The sequence below is a fragment of the Megalops cyprinoides genome, chromosome 13 (genome assembly GCF_013368585.1).
Source record: "Megalops cyprinoides isolate fMegCyp1 chromosome 13, fMegCyp1.pri, whole genome shotgun sequence".
In the NCBI taxonomy this organism is placed as follows: Eukaryota; Metazoa; Chordata; class Actinopteri; order Elopiformes; family Megalopidae; genus Megalops; species Megalops cyprinoides.
The window spans coordinates 6,585,001-6,605,000 of NC_050595.1; the positions used below are offsets into that span (position 1 = coordinate 6,585,001).

Here is a 20,000-nt window from a genome sequence, read left to right on the forward strand (position 1 = left end):
CTGCTTCACGCTGATCTCCCCAGCGGACACACACAGGCGGTAGAGAGATGGTCGATATTACAGTCGAGGACCAGTCTAGCTGGCTGGAGCGCGCTGATTCAGTCAAAAGTAAAATCCCGGTTGACTCGGTGCCGACAGAAAAGCGGGTGAGCGGTACATTGTTTCAGGTTGTGTTTATTGAGTAACCGCCGCGGTCGGAAAGGGACTTTATTCACAGCATTGTTCTTACACTGGGCCTGGTTTTGCCCTCAGCTGTTGAACAGCGTTGGAAGGAATGCGAGTAATTTGATTGGCGTTAAAGAAATGTGTTATTTGGCTTTGTCCAAGTGATGGAGGGCTTCGGATCAATAATGTCATGGGGTTCTGTAATAAGCTGGGAAAACTAGAAATAAAAACCACTGCCACAGTGTATAATTACAGCCAGTGCCGTATTCAAAGTCCCTGCAGAGCCAGTAGAATGAAATCTAACTACATATCAACACAGCAAATTGAACGCTGTCATTGGGATGCTTAAGGTCGGCACAGGATGTAACTGTTTCACACCTTGCTCCAGGTCAGTTTGGTCTTCTTCAAGAGAGATAGACCACTCACCTGGTGGACGAAAGCTCTTCCTTTCCCACCTCTCCCTCCCTGCCTTGCTTTCTTTCTGTTTCACTTCCATTATCCCTCTTTTTTGCTCTCCCCATCTGTCTTCCCCTAGAGCTCCCTCCCATCTTTCTCTCTCCCTCTCTCTCTCTCTCCCCCTCTCTCTGTCACTGTCTACATCTCTCCCTCTCCTCTCTCTCCCTCTCTCTCTCTCTCTCTCTCTCTCTCTCTCCTCTCTCTCCAGATTTCAGGTCAGTCGTTTCCACCACAGGTGTCCTACGCAGAAGATCATGTCTGCTCTGTGTGGTTCCCCTCTCTCTCTTTTTCTCCCTTTCTCCGCATCCCTCCATCCTCTGCATCCTCTCCTCTCCCCGCACACACTCTCCGTTGCCTCCCTCGCTCTTGGCGCCGGCGGTCACTGTCACACACACACCCAGACCGAGCGAGACGTCCACGCACAGACACAGAAAGCAGGGAGAAAAGGCAGACGGGAGAGAAAGGAAAAGGCCTGCTCGCTCCCGCTATTTTTAGAAGGGCTCCTTTTTTTCAGGCCGACACACGGTGTGGGATCTGAAGCGGCGGGCGCTGTTAGCTCCCTCTTATCACAAAACCACCAAAGGGATGGATAAAATTGGATAAAATCAATCCCAAGGCGTGGCTTTCAGAACCAGAAAAACTCTCAGACGGGATGTGGAAATCAAACGACGCAGACACGCCACTCCAAGGCTCCGCGTCCTCACTTTCATCAGCACTCTTGCAGGGTATTTTAGTCTCCGTGTTGGCGGGAACGCAGACAAGATCCATTACCTTCTCCCTTTCAGGTCTGAATATCACAGTACACCTAATTACCTCCTCTGTCATCTGTAATGATATCTGCTCAGCAAACGTCTGATTCTAGCCTCGACGCATTGCTATGTGCTTCTTCTCTCACCCTCTCACTCTCAGAGCAAGCAAAACTGTGGGAAAGCGTTTGGTTGGACAGCCACAGCATTTACAATTATGCATTATCAGGACCTTTGGCTGAACCTTAAAATTCATTTCAAGCTACAGGTTCACTATCAGCCAAAAGTTTGGATCCACCTACTCATAGTGGGGTTTCTCTTTAGTTTTACTATTTTCCACATTTTAGAATAATAGTAAAAACAAAAAAAACTATGCATTGTGCAATCACTAAAAACTATTAAATCTTATATTCTTCAAAATATTTTTTAAAAATTGGAAAGAAATTCATACATAGGCATCCCCTTCACCATTTATATTTGTCTAAGAAACAAATTTCAAGCCTTTAAGCCTAAGTCTTTTGATCAGAATGTCTTTGAATGCATGTTTCCCATTATCCTAATCAGGTGTGCCTGCACTTTTGACTGGTGCTTTACATGTACCGAAGTGGTGAAGTGGTGACAGGGAAGCAGCCTGGTGCCTCTTTTATAGAACAGGACCGGCTGCTCTTTAAGGTGCTCTGTCCCTGTCTCCGTCTCCGTCGCAGCGATCAGAAGGCCTTCCTGCTGGAGAACGTCCCATGCAATAACGCCAGCTGCAGGGGGGCGAGGCGCATGTTTCGGGTCCACTGGGATCTGTCCGACCTGGGGTCCATCGCGGGCGCCGTGGTGGCCACCTTCTTCGACATCTACGAGGACGTGAGTACCCCCTCCAAACACACCCCTCCCCCCCCCACCCCCGCCTTTCATCTCTAATTAACAGCATCCAAATGAGGTCTTCTCTTTGCAAGCCTAACAAGGGAGTAATGAAAAGGGCTTTGCTTTAATTAAAGCAAACCCATTTGTGACTGGAGGGTTAAGCCTCGCAATTAAGCAATTAGCCGCCGCGGTAATCGCTCCTCACGCCGGCGCCTCGGCGGAGCGCGGCTCTTCACATGGCTTCAGGTTAAGGCAGCGTCTGCGAGGAGGTGGCAAAAAAGGCAGCGAAATTACAGGTTTCGCTGAGTACCTGCTCAGTTAGTCCCCGGTTAATTAGGCACTAGACGCTTGCAGTGATTGGTCACAGTCATGAAAGAGACTGGTCTGTCACACCTGTGTGTCGCTGCGTTCCTCTTGAGTGTTCAGTGTGTCGCAGTACAAGGGGGACTGCAGCATGCACATCATGGTGCAGGGTATATCACCGTGCATGGGTATGTCACTCACACACACGCACGCACTCATGCACACACTTACACACACATGCACACAAGCACATATATATATACACACATGCGTGCACACACACACACACACATATACACACACTGACAAATACAGTCATTCACACACACGCACACACACACTCTTATTCTCTAGTCCGGATTGCCAGCTGCAGGTGGTGGTGCTGGTAACAGTGGAAATGCCATTCAGGGGTTTAATAGACGCCTAGTCTCCATCTCGCTCAAGACGCACCATCTGCGACAGCTTATGTCTTGGGACCGAGATGCTGCGCCTTACAATCCTTTTCCCAGGGGTGAGGATTTGGAGGTTTCCAGGAGTTACTCTCACCGTCACTGTCTGCAGCGCCCTTGTTTAACCACAGCCGGGGTCCCGTGCTTATATAACGGCTCTGTGTATGTGTGTGTTCTTTGCCTGGATAAAGAAACCTAAGCCAATACAATAGCTGCCTCTATCTCATTTCACTCAAAGAATAGGATCAATTTTTATTCTCCTTATTCTATAATTGAGTTAAGATCCTCATGGAAGTCTGAGACAATTAGAAATTGCCATGATGATGAAAGATCCCTTTTTTTCTCTCCTTGAGTCCATTACGAAGATGAAATGGGACATTAGAACAGAGAACGGGTGGAAAAAAAAAAGGCTGCCGCTATCGCTCCTTTTTGTCAGAGATTAATTGGAATTTCTCCTTTGCAGGGAATATTGGACATGATTGTGCTCAGCAGAGGAGGAGCCAAGAAGGAGCTGGCCATCCACGCTCTGAAGAACAACTTCGAGGCCGACGCCTACTTTGTCAAAGTGATCGGTGAGTGCGGGGAAACTTCGACGCCGCCTCTTGCTCTTCACTTTTCTGCTCGGCTCATACTTTCTATCGCTATACTTCAGCCATCAATGCCTCTCCAGTTCCTCTCCTTTGAACAGCAGCAGTGTGCATATTACGTTACATTACACTGTTGTCATTTGGCAGACGCTCTTAGCCAGATCGACTTCCATAAGTTACAGTTTTTACATGTTATCCGTGTTTATAGCTGGATATTCACTGAGCCGATTCTGCGTTAAGTACCTTTCCCAGCGGTAAAGTAGCAGTGTCCCCGTGGGGAATCAAACCCGCAACCTCTCGGTTACGAGCCCTGCTCCTTATCACTACACCACGCTCCCACCCCCGTCCTGATGCACAGCATTGTGTGTTTGTCAGTGTTTGTCAGCACTAACACAGGCAACTATAGACGGGCCTACATAATAACATTGCTTAGCAGATTCCCTTAGCCTGCGTGACATGTGTAGCTAACAACTTCATGTGCTGCCTGTTTGTGCGGCCGGATATGTCACAGTAGCAATATTAAGGTGAAGTTCCTTGCTCAAGTGCACGAAGAGGGCCTTGCCTGGGAATCGAACCCACCCCCTTCTGGTTACAAGCCCAGCTCCTTAGCCACCGAGTGAAGGAAAGCAGTGGCAGCTGTGAGGGTGACAGCCACAGGGGCTCCTGTCTGTCGCATCGAGGACACTGGCATTTCCACAAAGGGCAGCGACGGCTGTAAGGCCTGTAATCCTGGCTCGCGGCTTTTTAATTAAAAGCGGAGCTCAGAGCGCCGTCTCCCCCCCCGACGCCGCGGCGCGTTTTGTTTCTGCTAATCAGAGCTGGGAGCCTATCGGCCCGACAGCCTCCGCCAAAAACCGTGCTCGCCACACAAATGAGTCGTTCCCATTGATCAGTATTTTATTAGGCCCGCTTTATCTTGTGCTTTTGCTTTGGGCGGAGGCATTGATGTGACCCAGTGGGCTTTTTATTGCGCTTGTCGTATTGCACTAACGCGGTTATCGCTAACCGCGGGGCCCCGCCACCGTGCAGATGAGCAGATACTGTCAGGTGAGTGGAGGAGGAGAGGAGACACCTGTGTGCTGGCTGTGAATGTGCGTGTGCTGGTAAGCAGTGCTTCTGCTACACACACACACGCACACACACACACACACTCTACACACACACACACACACACACACACACACACACACACATACACACACACATACACACACACACACACACACACACACACACACACACACACACACAGCCACATGTACAAACTTTACACACACATTCATACACACACATGTATACATGCATGCACACACAGTACTGCACACATGCATGTCCTCTCACACACACATACATGTGCACACAGCAACTCACAGGTACACCAGCGTGTGTGTGCATGTGTATGTGCTTCGGGGGTGGTGCTGTAGGCTTGCCTTAGTCAGAGAAAGTATGGAGCCCTCCCACAGCCAGCAGCCGGACCGATGAGTCTGTAGTGATGAATGTGTGATATTGGTCCATATTGATTTGGTGAAGATGCTTTGCTCTGGCCTGTCCTAACCTGCTTTGCACACCGCCACACACCCCGCATCAGTCACACTGTCCCAGACACCCTTGTCCTCTCAGTAATCAGTGCTCACCCCAAAAACAGACACCCACACAGCCCTTCCCCTCGGCTCACCATTGTCTGCCCCTCAGAATAAGTCCAGGCAGTGCTCTCCCCAAGAGCCTTACTGTCTTACACTTGATTTATGTCCTCCTCTGGTTCCATCAAGGCTGTTTGATTTTCTGCTCGAAAACAAATTGCAGTTTTGACAGCTCTAAGCAGAGGTTGAATCTGAATTATAACGCAGATGGTACTTATTTGAGTATGTTTAAGAAGATTACGGGTAAAGTTGATCACTGCTGGCCCACAGCCCTGTTGGGGCTCAGGGGACATACCCATGATCCTTTTGAAGATGATTATCATTACTGTGTTAATCCTGAGGTCCTACAGCAAGAGGCCTTTCATGTGAGGGACTGAGGGACTATGAGAGCGATACTACAGAGGGCAAGCGATGTGTGAAATTGTGAGAGATGGTGTGTGAAGGAATGAACATGGACATGTGGTGTCGGATTGGATGAATGGGAGACTTATGTGTGAAGGTGGTGAATAAGGGCAGGGGATGTATGAAGGGATGAACATGGTCAGGCGTGTGAGTCAATAAAGACAGGTGATGAGTGAACGGATTAATAAGAACTGGTGATATTTGAAATGGTGAATAACGACAGGCTTGTGTGTGAAATGGTAAATTGTATGAAGGGATGAATAAGGACAGGTGATGTTTGAAATGGTGAAGAAAGGCAGGTGATGAGCGAGCGCGTGATGGCTGAGTGACGGGGGCCACACAGCGCTGCAGTTGTCATGTTGTCCCACCCCCCCCCCCATCCCCACCTCCATCAGGGACAGCAGCCGATTTCAGCCACCGCCGGCGCCCTGAGTGCTTATCGAACGCCGCGCTGTTGTATTGACTCAAAGTCTGGGTCACTTAGAGGATGAAATCATAAAAGGTGGGCCTCCGAATGGCCCAGAAAAGGGAGCTAATTGCCGCGTTCAGCGCTAACACTCCTGCCGGATTGATCCTGTGAAATGCATCTCCTCACACCCGCTGCATCGACTCGGCCGGACGTTTATGGCGGCTAATTCGCAGAGCCCCCCTATCTCTCGGCCACCGTGTTTGGTTTTAGCAACGCCAGCGGTGCTTCTTTGCTGGGCCGTAAAACCGGCTCTAATCACGGCCTCATTGTAGGCCTTCGTTAACTCAAACTGGCATTTCAATTAGAATAGATAATAACGTGGAAATTGATCGGGGAGCGGTGTGTGTCGCGCGAGGAGGGAGCGGGAAAGTTAGCCACGGCTTTGTGGGAAGCTGGCGCTGTCCCGAGGCTCTGGTTACTGCGTCTCCACGGCTCCGCAGTGAGTTCCTCTAATAAAGATAAGACCAGAGGCTGCTGATTTACTGTAATGGACAATTACTAAACATACTGCTGCAGGCAGTGGAAGGGACAATCTGTTGTGTGTGTGTGTGTGTGTTCGTTTGAGTTTATGAGAATTTTTTTTTTTTGGAAGTCTGCCAAAATTTTTTGATACCTTTTCATATTTTTCAGCTTTTTTGTGGCTTAAAAACGTGTCAAGGTTGAGGATGTGAAAGAGGGGGCAGGGAGAGAGGGAGAGAGGGGGAGAGAGCCAGCAGAAGGAATCCCAGCCTGGCAGGCAGGGAAAAAGTGTCCTCAGCAGTGTGAGAGTCTGCTTCGTTTAAGAAGCTTTCATTAGAACCCACTGCCTGCCGCCGTCACCCGCCAGCCTCCGGGAGCCCGATCGGGGAGGGGGGGGGGGGGGGAGAGGGCGGGGGGGGGGGGGGGGGGGGGGGGGGGGGGGTTGGATTCAGACTGATTGTGTGGAGAATGAACTGAGCCCCTGAGAAACAGCAGAGGAACAGCATTCAGCAGCGTCCTAGCTGAGCGGACTGCAAATACACAGCTCCTTTCTGCTGCACCTCACCCTGCCAGAGAGAGAGAATGTTAGCAGAGGGAGTGTGGGTGTGAGAGAGGGGGAGGAGAGGGAGAGAAGAGAAAAAGAGAGAGGGAGGGAGAAGGAGGGAAAAAAAGGTAGCCAGGAGAGAGTAAGGGAGAGTAAAGATGAGAGAGAGAGAAAGAAAGGGAAGTACGAAGACTGGGAGAGAAAGAGGAAGAAAGGCAGCGGGGGGAAAAGGAAGAGTGATGGAGAGAGACAGTGTCAGTAAACAAGAGAAATGGATGGGGGGACAGAGAGAGAAAGGAAGAAAGAGAAGAAACCAAATGAGGTGGCTGTTCCCCCGACAGCATACACACTTATTGAGAAGTAAATTACCCAGAATTCATGCACATCTGCAGGCTGTCCCATTCTGCCAGAGACCCTCCAGAGTGAGTCTGCGCCATCTGTCACTAATGAAATCATCATCTCGCACTGAGTCTCATCAGCCTGATGACTGTGAGCAGTGACGGAGCTGCCTGTATCAATGCATGAAGGCCACGGTGAAGAGGGTGCCTGCTACGCCCCGCCCCGCCGCCGCGCATGTGGCGTGAGTGGAGGACGGCGTCTGCGCTGTACGCTGTGCCCTTTCCTGCCCCACATGTAGAATAAATGGAGGAGAGGGTATGTGCTGTACCCTGTCCTGGGGTGGCAGTGTAGAAAGTTGGCAAGGAGCAAGGCTTGTAACCAAAAGGTTGCCGTTTCGATTCCCTGTTGGGGCACTGCTGTTGTACCCTTTGGCGAGGTACATAATTGCCTCAGTAAAATATACAGCTGTATAAATGGATAACATGTACAAACTGTAACCTATGTAAGTCACTGCATAAGAGTGTTGGCTGAATGACAATAATGTAGTGTTACGAATGAGTGCGTGTGCGTGTGTGTGTGTGTGTGTGTGTGCGCACGTGTGTGTGTGTGTGTGTGTGTGCACGCACATGTGTGCGCGCGTCTGTGTGTGTGACAGCAGTCGGCTTAGTCCGGGGTGCAGTCGCTCCATTCCGCGCTGCTTAGTGACCATGCTCGGTGTGCCGTGACGGAGGGTGAAATTGCCGTCCCTCTGAGGTGTATCATAGTGTTTTAGCTGTGCCGTCGCCCGAGGTGACGTGCCGGAGCGCCTCTCGTGTCCCGGAGCTGGAGGCTGTGTCCCAGGAGACAGGGAGCAAGAGAGGGAGAGAGAGAGAGAAAGAAAGGGGGGGAGGGAGAGGCTTTTTTGTTTACTTTTAAAAGCCTTTTATTTCAGTGCTTTGTCAACAGAGAGCTTGGGAAAAGTACAATGACAAGAACGAAAAACCATCCAATATGGAAAAAGCCTTAACCAAACCAAACCCCCCCCTCCTAAAAATATAACCCAAAATGAACCCAGCCAAAAATAGCAACATAGAATAGGGAGAGAGAAAGATAGAGGGAGAGAGAGAAAGAAAGACAGAGAGAGAGATAGAGAAAGAGAGGGAGAGAGGTGACCCCTGTTTTGAGCTGCTTGACCTGTCTAGATGGGTTTGTGTTGGGGAAGGAGTAGTCGATTCACACTGGAGGAAAGGTCATCCTGAGCCAAAGCTGAGAGTGGGAGAAGGACTCTGTGAGGGCGGCAGGGTGAAGCTGCGGTCAGGGCGCTGACCTCTGACCCTCTGAACTCTGACCCTGAGGGTTGTGGAGTTGAATCCCAAGCGTTCTGCCCTCCAGCAGAGCGCTTCACCTCAGCTGCTGTCGAAATGGGTCATGACGTGAGGCTGTAAGCCAGAGATCCGCCCTGGAAAAGAGGGCCCGCTAAAGTAAAGCTGAAGAAGAAATACTAAGTGATGTCACTCTCAGAGTTCTAACTGAGGAAGAGAGTTGGGATGTGTGGGATATCTTTGTTGAAGAGAAATATTTCTGTCTTTTTTTTTTTTCTGTCTAGCCCCAGGGAATAACTTTGAAACGTCCTTGAGCCTAGATGCAGAGTTAGCTTGTAAAAGCCTGTATACCTGTGGGATCTCTTGCTGTTATTTCAAACGAGTGTGTTTAATATTTTTCTGCCTCCATTTCCCCTTGTTAAAATATCCTTCCATTCACATCTACATAGCTGTTTGAGTACACATGGAATATTTAATAGCATGTATGGAACTGCAGTTGATTGACAGCTGTGAGCCGTTTGTCAGGTTCTTTTCAAACAGCGGCCAATGAATTAAGGGAGACCAGTAAGGGAGGCGGAGCCAAGGACAAGCCAAGAAGGCAAAGCTGAATGGCGGCTTTCTTAAGGGCCTGTGCAGCTGATGAACAGTGACATAACATCTCCACACACACACACACACACACACACACACACACACACACACACACATACACTAGCGCATATGTGCACATCAGCTTCCCTGCACCCCCCCCAGCGCACACACAGGCATAATCACAAATATGAACACACTGACATACCCAGTCCCGCCCCCGCAAACACGCACCGTCACACGCTTCCTCTTAGGCTTTCCCTGAAAGGGTCTTCTTTTGAGGAAATCGTCTGTCCTGAGCAGGTGGCGGCATCGTCTTTAAGAGCATTAACAACGCGGAAATAGAAAGCCGCTGGATGTGATAGGAAGGAGGAGGATATTGACGTGGCCTTCCCCCTGGCGGACAAGCCGCTTCTCCCCTTTGTAAGCGGGCCGTTCAGGGGTCACCCAGCGGCAGCCAGATTACGCTCCGGGAAGATGAATTCCTAAAGCTGCAGGCTTCCCGTGAGCCAGCAGCACCGCAGCAGTGCTGAGCGTGTGCTTGTGTGTCGGCCTGAAACGCTGTACTCGTCTGCGCTTCCGAATGAGAGCCCGTCTGCTGCATGACTGAACATTAATGCGGCTCTGTCACCAGCGTTCAAAATCCAGGTCCCATCGTGCTGCCTGTCGATTCTTTCGGCGTTAGGCAAGTGGCCGGGAAGCCGGAACAAGGCCAGGGCACAACACGTTGTCATCTTTTTTTGGTTGTTTGGTGTTAGTCTGACTCAGGGATACTAACTGCAGAGCAGGGAGTCGTGGGAAAATGGGGGAAGTTCAGACGTGTTCAAAAATGTCTGAATTGGACTTATCGGATGACCCTGGGCCACTCCGTGTAACTTGGTCTGACAGTCATTAGCCAGCCCTTATAAACCAGTATGAATGTTCACCAATGCCAAGTGAATGCCATTCGCTTCTTGTGAACCATCATAAAAACCGACTCCCATAAACACAGATGAGTGTGCCCCTGTAGGTGTATTTGTGTGCTTATATATACATGGCGCTGACCATGTGTTATTTAGGGCATTCTGTTGTGCAGTACCCTGAAATATTATTTGTTTGATCTGTATCTGGAAATGAGGGCTTTCTGCAGACTCCGCTGGAGGAAGCGATTTAAGAAAGGTTTGCAAGTATACAGTCTGGAAGTGGTTTACGGTGGATTTTCAAATCAAAACGATGGAAGGGTAAGCTGGCGTATAGATTTTCATCTTTTTTTTATATGAGGGAGCGCAAAGCCGAAAACCTTCGCAAGCTGGTGAGCAGAACAATAACTGAGTCTTTAATCCTTTCTGCGGATCCATACAGTTGTGAAATACATTTTTAAAGCGTCACCCGAGGATTAGTGCCTCTTCAAAGTTTATGCTTTTTTTTCCGGCTCCCCTAATGCTCCGCTCTATGACTTTGTGAGCTCGATAAGGGGTTTTTTTCCTGTTTCTGCTCTTTACGCTGTTGAAAATGGCTGCGCCGAAACGACACACCCAGAGACAGAACAGTCCATTTAATCCGCCAGCTCATCGTGCACACCCCACTGTGAGATTGCCATCAGTTGTGACATTGCCCTCGTCTGAGAGCACATGGTGACAAATGGCTCTCCTCAGCAGCGTCTCGGCCGACGTCTCTAGCCTGTGTGTGTGTGTGTGTGTGTGTGTGTGTGTGTGTGTGTGTGTGTGTGTGTGTGTGTGTGTGTGTGTGCGCGCGTGTGTGTGTGTGTACGTGTGTGTGTACGTCTGTGTGTACGTCTGTCTGTCTGGCTCACTGTGTGTAACTGTGTATGTGTGTGTCTCTGTGTCGGTATGTTTGTGTATTTCACTGTGTGGGGTGTGTGTGTGTGTTTGTGCCTGCACATCTGTGCATATGTATATGTGTGCGTGTCTGAGACCGTAGTGACCGTGTTTGCAGGTCTGAGAGACAGACAGAAGACATTGGCAGGTCTTTCTAACAGAGCTCTGCTCGTATCTAGCCTCTCCCTGTGTATATCAATAATTCATTAGAATTATTAATAGTTTGCTTCGTACTTGCCCTTGTCCAGAGAGTCGTACATGTGACATACAGTATTATTCATTCATATGGCTGGACATTTGCCAAAGATATTCAGGCTAAGTAGCTTTCTCAAGTACATTGACCCCAACTGGGAATCAAACTAGTAACCTACTTGTTTTAAATGTAGTTCCTTGACCACTGTACCACACTACAGTGTGTTTTTATGTTCTCTGCTTAGCTATTTCTCAGTCCTATTCAGGTGAAACCACACGCAATGCAAACTCTTTGAGCTCTGAAATCACCTTGCACACATAGAACGGAGGCAGGTCTAATGTCTCTGCCGCCCGTGTCAGGCATTGCAGATAGCACCCATTGATCAAGTGGAGCAGCAGCCACGCCTTCAGCTGCTCACACCGTCCATCTGACAGCATCACTCCCTGGCTGGATTTGACTCTGCATTTTAACACAGTGATGAGTCAACATAACAACAATGTTGCGCAGCAGTCTGCTAGTCAAGGCCTACAGACAGGAGGTTGCAGGTTCAATCACCAGGTGGGGTACTACCACTGTACCCTTGAGCATAGCCTGATTTGCTTCAGTAAGCATCCAGCAGGGCAGGTGAATGACATGTAAAACTTAGGATTAACTTGCCCTGGGTGACGACATCCGTCAGTCAGGTGAATAATAATAAGCAGATTTATGTGTTACGCTTTGAATATTGCGCTTGTTTGCAGACCACGCGTGAATGGTGGAGAAATCCTAATTAAGGCTCTGGTTCCTCAGTGCAGCTTCAATGAGGCAAAGTCCAAAGAGGCCAGTCAGTATGCTAATAGAATTTGGTCTTATTACTGATTGGGACTTACGGATTCTCCTCACAACTCACACACACACACACGCACACGCTTGCTTGCAGAGACGACTCGGATGATTGTTTCGTTCTTTCATGTGCCCCCCTGAGAGAGATGTGGGGCTTCTTAAACGCCTGTCCTGTTTTTTTGCGCTGACAGACTGCTTCCTCTGAGTCAACCTGAATGTCCCATTCTTATTCCCTGGCTAGAAATGACACCGTTTTCCTAAGGCGCCCTTATCCAAAGCGGCCGTCACAATTTACATGTCTTTGTGTTCTTATTATGAAGAAGCAGAGTATTGTACTGTATTTACACAGTTGAGTATTGTGCTGTAACTATAGAAACACATTATATTGCATGTGACTGTCTTTGCAGAGCAGCCTCATTCTGGTCTACTGAGAAAGCAGTTGAATTCAAACGAATTTAAAATGTGTCACTTACAATAAAGCATTATGCTCAAGGGTACAACATCAGTGTCCTGCTTGTTGTTCACACCTATACCGCTCTGGCTTTAAGCTGAGCTCCCTAACACTTTGCTTTGAGTGTGTTGGAGTACAGGGCTGGTGCCAGTGTTACCTAAGGGGCTGGCTGTACAGTGTCCAGGTGTTTGTTCTGTAATACAACCAAGATCCCCATGAGGTCATTGTTTTCTTTTTATTATTATTGGACAGCTATATAAGTGAGCCCTAAAGGCTGAGGCAAGGGGTTTATCCATTTCTTTTATTGTGCCTTTTCCCCCACTTTCTTCCCCTAGTGGAAACATAGTGACATTTACAATAAAAGTAAATTAATCACAATAGTAATTAATAATGAAAGCAAATGAATAATGACAATACATCAAACAACTGATTAAATTATGTTCACAATAGTAAATGATAATAAATGAAATAAAATGAAGAAAATGGAACAAAAATGGGAGTAATAATGGCAAAAATAATATAAGGACTTAGTAGGAAGGAGGAGATAGGATGTGTGCCCAATATCCTCATGGTTTTAGCGTGTTAATCGACACTATTATATGCGATATTAGAAAGAATATAAATAGAGCAGTGATGTTAAGTTAATCATCTTTCTAAACTATTTCTAAAAGACGGCCATCTGGAGTGAAGTTTTCGGGAGGGCTGATCCTCCAGCTGTTGTTTTTGTTGATGGCCCACTTGGCAAAGCCGCGGAGAAGAGCCGCGTTAGGAGCAAAGCCACGGCGGCCGTCGCTTGGGACGGGAACCGTGGAAACCCAGGCGGAGCGCCCCCGCTGGGTCGCCCTAGTGCCCGCTGACCCGGGACCTGTGAGCGCGGGGCCTGGATCGCGTGGTGGGCGCCGCCGCTGTACCCTTGAGCAAGGTGCTCTTCGGCAAAACTGTGCCACCATGGCTCCACTTCTAAAAACAGCTTACAGGCCGTGCAGAAACGCACAGAAAGACGGTCTGCCGACCGCTCACATATTTCAGTGTGTAACCACTCTGAGCTCGGCCAGGTATCCGTCAATCGTTAGTCAATGAATTTAACCTGTTCTTGTCCAGGTGGCTTAATTTCGAACACCGTTTACCGTAAAGATCTGACTAAGACGCCACATGTGAAACAAGAAGCACTGAACAGGAAGAAGAAAGAAAATAAAGAAAAAGCAATTAGACAAGTTGGCAGGTCGTTACCAGTGAGGGAGAAAAATCAATGGATGCAGTAAGACAGAGCTAGAGCTTGGATGGTATCATTTGTTCTTAGACAAGTGTAAGAACAGTGCTGTGTTCGACAGTGGACCTGGTTAGCCCTGCGCGTATGTGCGTGTGTATCTGTGTGTGCGTGCATGCGTGTCCATACAGTCTTTTCACCCCATACTCTCCAGGAGGAACAGCTGTGTTTCTGACAGTGTTGTTTTTTGGACAGTGTTGTCATGTTTTTCCCATTCTTTTCCTCATGTTCCATCAGAGGATAAAGTGACTGATTTGTTTGGAGATTTGTGGGAATTACGGGAAACAAATGTGTGTTTCATCCCGTTTAACTTCGCAATACCCCTTGGCAATGCTACTGACCAAATCCATTCTTTTCTCAATCCCCTCGTAATCATTTCCCCTAAATGTGGCTATAAGTAAGAGATGATGACAATGTACAGGCACCCCCACGGGACCAGTCCAGACTGGTCACTTCAGTCCTGCTAGCTAACATTACAGTGTGATATTTAAAAAGAGCCAAATGCACCCAGGTTGGCAAGCATGTATGATTCAGTGTGTGCCTGATAAATTCAACTACGTGCTTTGCTTGTTAATTTTAAAGTACTTACTGCTTTCTTGTTTCAAAAAAAGTAATGGAATGTAAAAATATGCATTTATTTGGAAAGTGTTTGTATGGTTTCCCATTCATTTTTCAGAAACCTGCCCCATTGCCCTGTAATAATTTCTGAAGTGTCATAAACACTGTTGAGGCGAAATGATTTGGTTTTCTCCAGGCTCATATGATGTGACCTTGTTGTGTTTTTTCCCCTTTTTTCAGTGCTCAGCGGGCTGTGCTCCAATGACTGCCCAGAGAAAGTGAAGGTGAGTCCAGCTCAAGCTGTCCGTCTCCAGGGTCCAGCTTGGAGGTTGGGGGGGTGGGGGGGGGGGACCTGGGGTCTGGGGCAGCCAGTGTCACTGAGCCCCAGCTCAGAATGCAAGAGAGAGCGAGAGACTGGCATATATAGTCACGTGATCTCCAGCAGGGAGCTGATTGGTGGGTCCAGAGAGAGCAGGCCCAGGGCAGGAAAGAGGATTTGACGCTCTGTGACATGGCATCCGGGAGCACCACTAAATTATTATTATTATCCATCAGCCAGCGTTGCTGAATGACTTGTGGAGCATCCAAGGTTTTGTGCCAGAGCCATTCACAGACTGCACTTCCCACTCCATCCTTCCAGTCCCATGTTCAGCTGTGAGAGATTAACATGGTGCCTGACTGATACCTGACAGACCGCAGTGCAGTGTGCCCCGTTCTAAATGGAAGGAGGACAGGAGAAAAGAGGGGAACAGAGATGAGGGAAAGGAAGAGTGAGGAAGGATGAACCAAGGGAGGAGAGAGTGAGGGAGAATGACCTGAGACAGGGGAGAGTGAGGGCGAATGGAACAAGGGAGATGAGAGTGAGGAAGGGTGGAAAAAAGGAGGGGAGAGTGAGGAAGAATGACCTGAGACAGGGGAGAGTGAGGGCGAATGGAACAAGGGAGATGAGAGTGAGGAAGGGTGGAAAAAAGGAGGGGAGAGTGAGGAAGAATGACCTGAGAAAGGGGAGAGTGAGGGCGAACGGAACAAGGGAGATGAGAGTGAGGAAGGGTGGAAAAAAGGAGGGGAGAGTGAGGAAGAATGACCTGAGACAGGGGAGAGTGAGGGCGAATGAACCAGGGGAGAGGAGAGTAGGGATGGGAGATATGAGGAAAGGGAAAGAAGGGTAGAGATAGGGTGAGCAATAGAGAGAGTGAGGGTGAAAGAGTGTGAGAGGAAAAAAGAAAGGGACAGAGACGGAAAGGTAGGGAGGTGCGTTAAAATAAGGATACAGAGAAAAGAGGAAAAAAGAGAGTGAGAGGGTGTAAGAGGAACAGGGGGGTCTCTCTAGGATGTGTCTGGTAGTGTCTGACAGATTCCAATACCTTTTCATTAAGTATAAAAACACAGCCCAGCCAGACAAATGCCTCCCTTTATTAAGTGTCAGCCCTGTAACGAAGAGACATACTGCTCCCTCATAATGTCTTCAAAATTTCCCTAATTCGGAGAGTCAGACTGATGCATGCTGGGAAAGGGGCAGGAGAGTAGTACCGATACACATGAAGGGGAGCAGGCTCGAAAAGCAATTGAGGGGTATTTTCTGGGAAACCTACAACACGCTCTCCTGTGGTCGGTACGTCCTTACCAAATACCTTTCCCTGGGTTTAATTTTCAGATTGTCATGACTTTCGCAAGAGGAATTAAAGCTCCAGTCAGATTTAAAGTGTTGAATGACAACGGAAACTTTGAAGGCTGTTCACTTTACTCTTGCGTCAGCTTTGCTGCAAGGGTTGGAGCGAGGAAGGCTTATACTTTACAGCATTAAGCGTTGAATACTATCTGCCGCAGTATCATAAGGGACACCTGGGGAGCTCCTGCACTTTTGATCTCAGCCCTGCGCCTTTTGGTGGAACTGTACTTTTTTTTTTTAAGATTGGGGACCCTTTTTCCCTCCCTGCGGGTTTAAAAAATTCATTCCTGGTGTCTCGACTAATTCAATTCATTACCATTTTGCGAGATTATTCAGCGTGGCTGGGAGGAGGACATCATTCTTCCCGCAGCTGCAGCTGCCAGCCACAGAAAATCCTCCTCAGAAGTCAGCCTCTATTCTCTGGTGGGCCCTGATTAGATTCCACTCTTATCCTGAGCAGGTCTCCCGGTCTTTGGGTGCGTTCCATCATTTCGCCAATGCCTTATTTGTTAGTTTTCGCAGATGTCCTCATCCAGAGTGACTCTCAGTTGTGCTGCCGGAGAGACAGATTGCAGGTCGTCTTACTTAAGGGCACCGCGGCACGTCTCAGCCTGGGATTTGAACCCGCGGTGATCTGGTTACGAGCCTGGCAGCTCACCACGTTGGATCTGTCAGCAGAAAGAGTTGCAGGAATAACAATCTATCTTTGATGAGAGGCTGTATTGGGTTTGATGTGTCATATCTGTGCTCCACATTATTGTTTGACAGTAATACAGTTATATTTTGGCTTTGTAGTCACGGCCCCGTGTGAATAGTCAGGTTTTGCGGTGACAGCGGAACATTTCCTATGAGTGTGCCAGTGAATAAAACTGAAACAAGCAGCATGCACATGGTACAGTGTTTCACTGTGCTCAGTCATGTCTGTAAATTGAAGCCGAGATTCACAATGACTCGTTTTGACTTTTGACCTCTGACCTCACGCTCCACCAATGAGAGCAGACTCTGAGTGACCCCGTCCTTTCTGCGTTCCTCTCGCAGCCCTTTGGAGTGAACCAGCCGGGACCCTACGTCATGTACACCACGGTGGACTCCAACGGCTACCTGAAGAACGCCTCAGGTAAGCGGGGAATGTGGGGTGGAGGTGGGGGGGAGGGGGGGGGGGGGGTCGCTGTAAGTCGGGGAACAGCAGGACGGGGGTGGGGGGGTACTGGAACAGCGCGGCTCTCCCCACGGCCCAGCACTGGGACCGAAGGGCCATTATCACGGCCGCAATCGTACGGGATTAATTGATGCCTCCACGCGCTGTGTTTTCTCAGATAATAGCCTGCCGCCCTATCTCCAGGGGTTATCACGGCGGGCCAGCCGAGCGGACGCGGCGCTTCCCGTTAGGGGAAAGGAGGTTCGGGGGGGTGGAGCAGTAGGTTGGTGTGTTTGCTCATAGATAAAGGTATGTAGGGGAACGCTGGAGGAAGAGGAGGGTGAAAGGATGAGGTCACTGGCTGAGATAAGGCATGGCTGTCACTCTGCTGGGGACCCGTGTGTGTGTAATGAAGGTTGCTATAATCGAAAAGCAGTGGTGGGGAAGGGTCTGGGGGGGGGGGGTCGCCGAGGGCAACACGGCGGCAGCCCGTTTGCGTCATCGTGAAGCCCCTTCGTTCTCCACAGTCGTTTCTCATCACAGTCTGTTCCCTTCACGGTAGATTGAGCCGAATCCATTCATTTCAGACGATTATTCCATCAGGTCTTCATTATCCACATTCTTTTCAAAGAACCTCCATTTGAATAGCACTAAACCACTTTCAATGTGATTCGCTGGAGTTCACCATGGTACTGCATACCTGCCTGCATTACTGTGAAATTTTAAATCAGCTGAACGGCGTAGATCACATCAGCCATTGTCGTTTCTCTCCCTTAGTGTGTGTATATAAATACATTACAGTGTATTTGCATGTAGAATGCTCTGACGGCTGTAGATTTGCCTTCACAAGCCAGAGGAGCATCTGAAGGAGTGGCCTCACCACCTGCACGCAGCTGCGGGTGTCTCATCTGAAACAATTACAGGGACCAGCAACAAAACCACAGCGGGAACGAGCTGCTGGATCCCAGTGTCGCATGAGTGTCAGCGATCAAATACAGGCAGCACAATGGGGGACTGAGCCATCCTGCAGGCCTAGTGCTCACATGAAAGCTGAGAGTGCAGCCCTGTGAGGTCACTCATACGCCTCATCCTTCTGTGAGTCCCTGAGAGGGCGCGACCTCAGCGCGGCAAACGCCGGCGAGGGGGGCGGAGTTCGTATCTAACACCGCTCCCGGAGACGACAGGTCGCGGTGGAGATAAATTGTTAATCAGCTTAAAGGGCAAATTTAAGAGCAGAGCTTATTTTTAGAGCCCCGAAAAGGGCCGGTTTTCGGCACACCTCCCTCAGCTGAAGCACGTTTGGCAGTTTCAAAAGACAGATTACGGCAGTTTAGAAAGCCCGAGCTCCATTAGCAGGGAGACGTACCGGCGGCCCGCGCCGCCGCGCTGTCTCTTCCCATCGTGCTCACATCAGAGTGCTGTAAATACGACATGACTCGCCATCGGCGGCAGCCCTTCGCACACAGGAGCTCCTCTCGGCTTCTGAGTTGGGCTTTGGACGCCATCGTTTTCTCCTTGTCTGCTTTGCACTCTGTAGGTTTTGCAGTCTGGGGCACACTGTGCTTCTGTCGGGTCTTGCACTCGTGAGCTTATGTTCTGTTCGGTGGTGGCTGTTTAGCGTAGCTCCCCACACCGGGTGCAGGAGCAGCCCTGTGAAGCGGCGCGGCTAAACCCCGCGCGCGCGCGCGAGCTCCGATCCGCGGACATCCCATTCCGAGCGGGAGCGTGACCGTAATCCCGCTGCGAGCGGGGCTGGCACGACGGCCGGGACGTGTGTGTGAGTGTGAGTAAGAGAGAGAGAGTTTCTGTCTGTGAGTGTGAGTGTGAGTGTGTGTGTGAGTAAGAGAGAGAGAGTTTCTGTCTGTGAGTGTGAGTGTGAGTGTGTGTGTGAGTAAGAGAGAGAGAGTTTCTGTCTGTGAGTGTGAGTGTGAGTGTGTGTGTGAGTAAGAGAGAGAGAGTTTCTGTCTGTGAGTGTGAGTGTGAGTGTGTGTGTGAGTAAGAGAGAGAGAGTTTCTGTCTGTGAGTGTGAGTGTGAGTGTGTGTGTGAGTAAGAGAGAGAGAGTTTCTGTCTGTGAGTGTGAGTGTGAGTGTGTGTGTGAGTAAGAGAGAGAGAGTTTCTGTCTGTGAGTGTGAGTGTGAGTGTGTGTGTGAGTAAGAGAGAGAGAGTTTCTGTCTGTGAGTGTGAGTGTGAGTGTGTGTGTGAGTAAGAGAGAGAGAGTTTCTGTCTGTGAGTGTGAGTGTGAGTGTGTGTGTGAGTAAGAGAGAGAGAGTTTCTGTCTGTGAGTGTGAGTGTGTGTGTGAGTAAGAGAGAGAGAGTTTCTGTCTGTGAGTGTGAGTGTGAGTGTGTGTGTGAGTAAGAGAGAGAGAGTTTCTGTCTGTGAGTGTGAGTGTGAGTGTGTGTGTGTGTGAGTAAGAGAGAGAGAGTTTCTGTCTGTGAGTGTGAGTGTGAGTGTGTGTGTGAGTAAGAGAGAGAGAGTTTCTGTCTGTGAGTGTGAGTGTGAGTGTGTGTGTGAGTAAGAGAGAGAGAGTTTCTGTCTGTGAGTGTGAGTGTGAGTGTGTGTGTGAGTAAGAGAGAGAGAGTTTCTGTCTGTGAGTGTGAGTGTGAGTGTGTGTGTGAGTAAGAGAGAGAGAGTTTCTGTCTGTGAGTGTGAGTGTGAGTGTGTGTGTGAGTAAGAGAGAGAGAGTTTCTGTCTGTGAGTGTGAGTGTGAGTGTGTGTGTGAGTAAGAGAGAGAGAGTTTCTGTCTGTGAGTGTGAGTGTGAGTGTGTGTGTGAGTAAGAGAG

General features: G+C 49.2%; 1 protein-coding gene across 1 annotated transcript in view; it reads left to right on the forward strand.

The window, feature by feature from the left end:
- itfg1 (integrin alpha FG-GAP repeat containing 1) overlaps positions 1-20,000 on the forward strand; it is a 101,864-nt gene that overhangs the window by 58,011 nt on the left and 23,853 nt on the right. The window contains exons 11-14 of the mRNA XM_036544071.1: positions 2,072-2,222; positions 3,438-3,546; positions 14,652-14,695; positions 17,119-17,197. Of these exons, the coding sequence (XP_036399964.1) occupies positions 2,072-2,222; positions 3,438-3,546; positions 14,652-14,695; positions 17,119-17,197 (383 nt within the window). The remainder of the gene's footprint in view (positions 1-2,071; positions 2,223-3,437; positions 3,547-14,651; positions 14,696-17,118; positions 17,198-20,000) is intronic.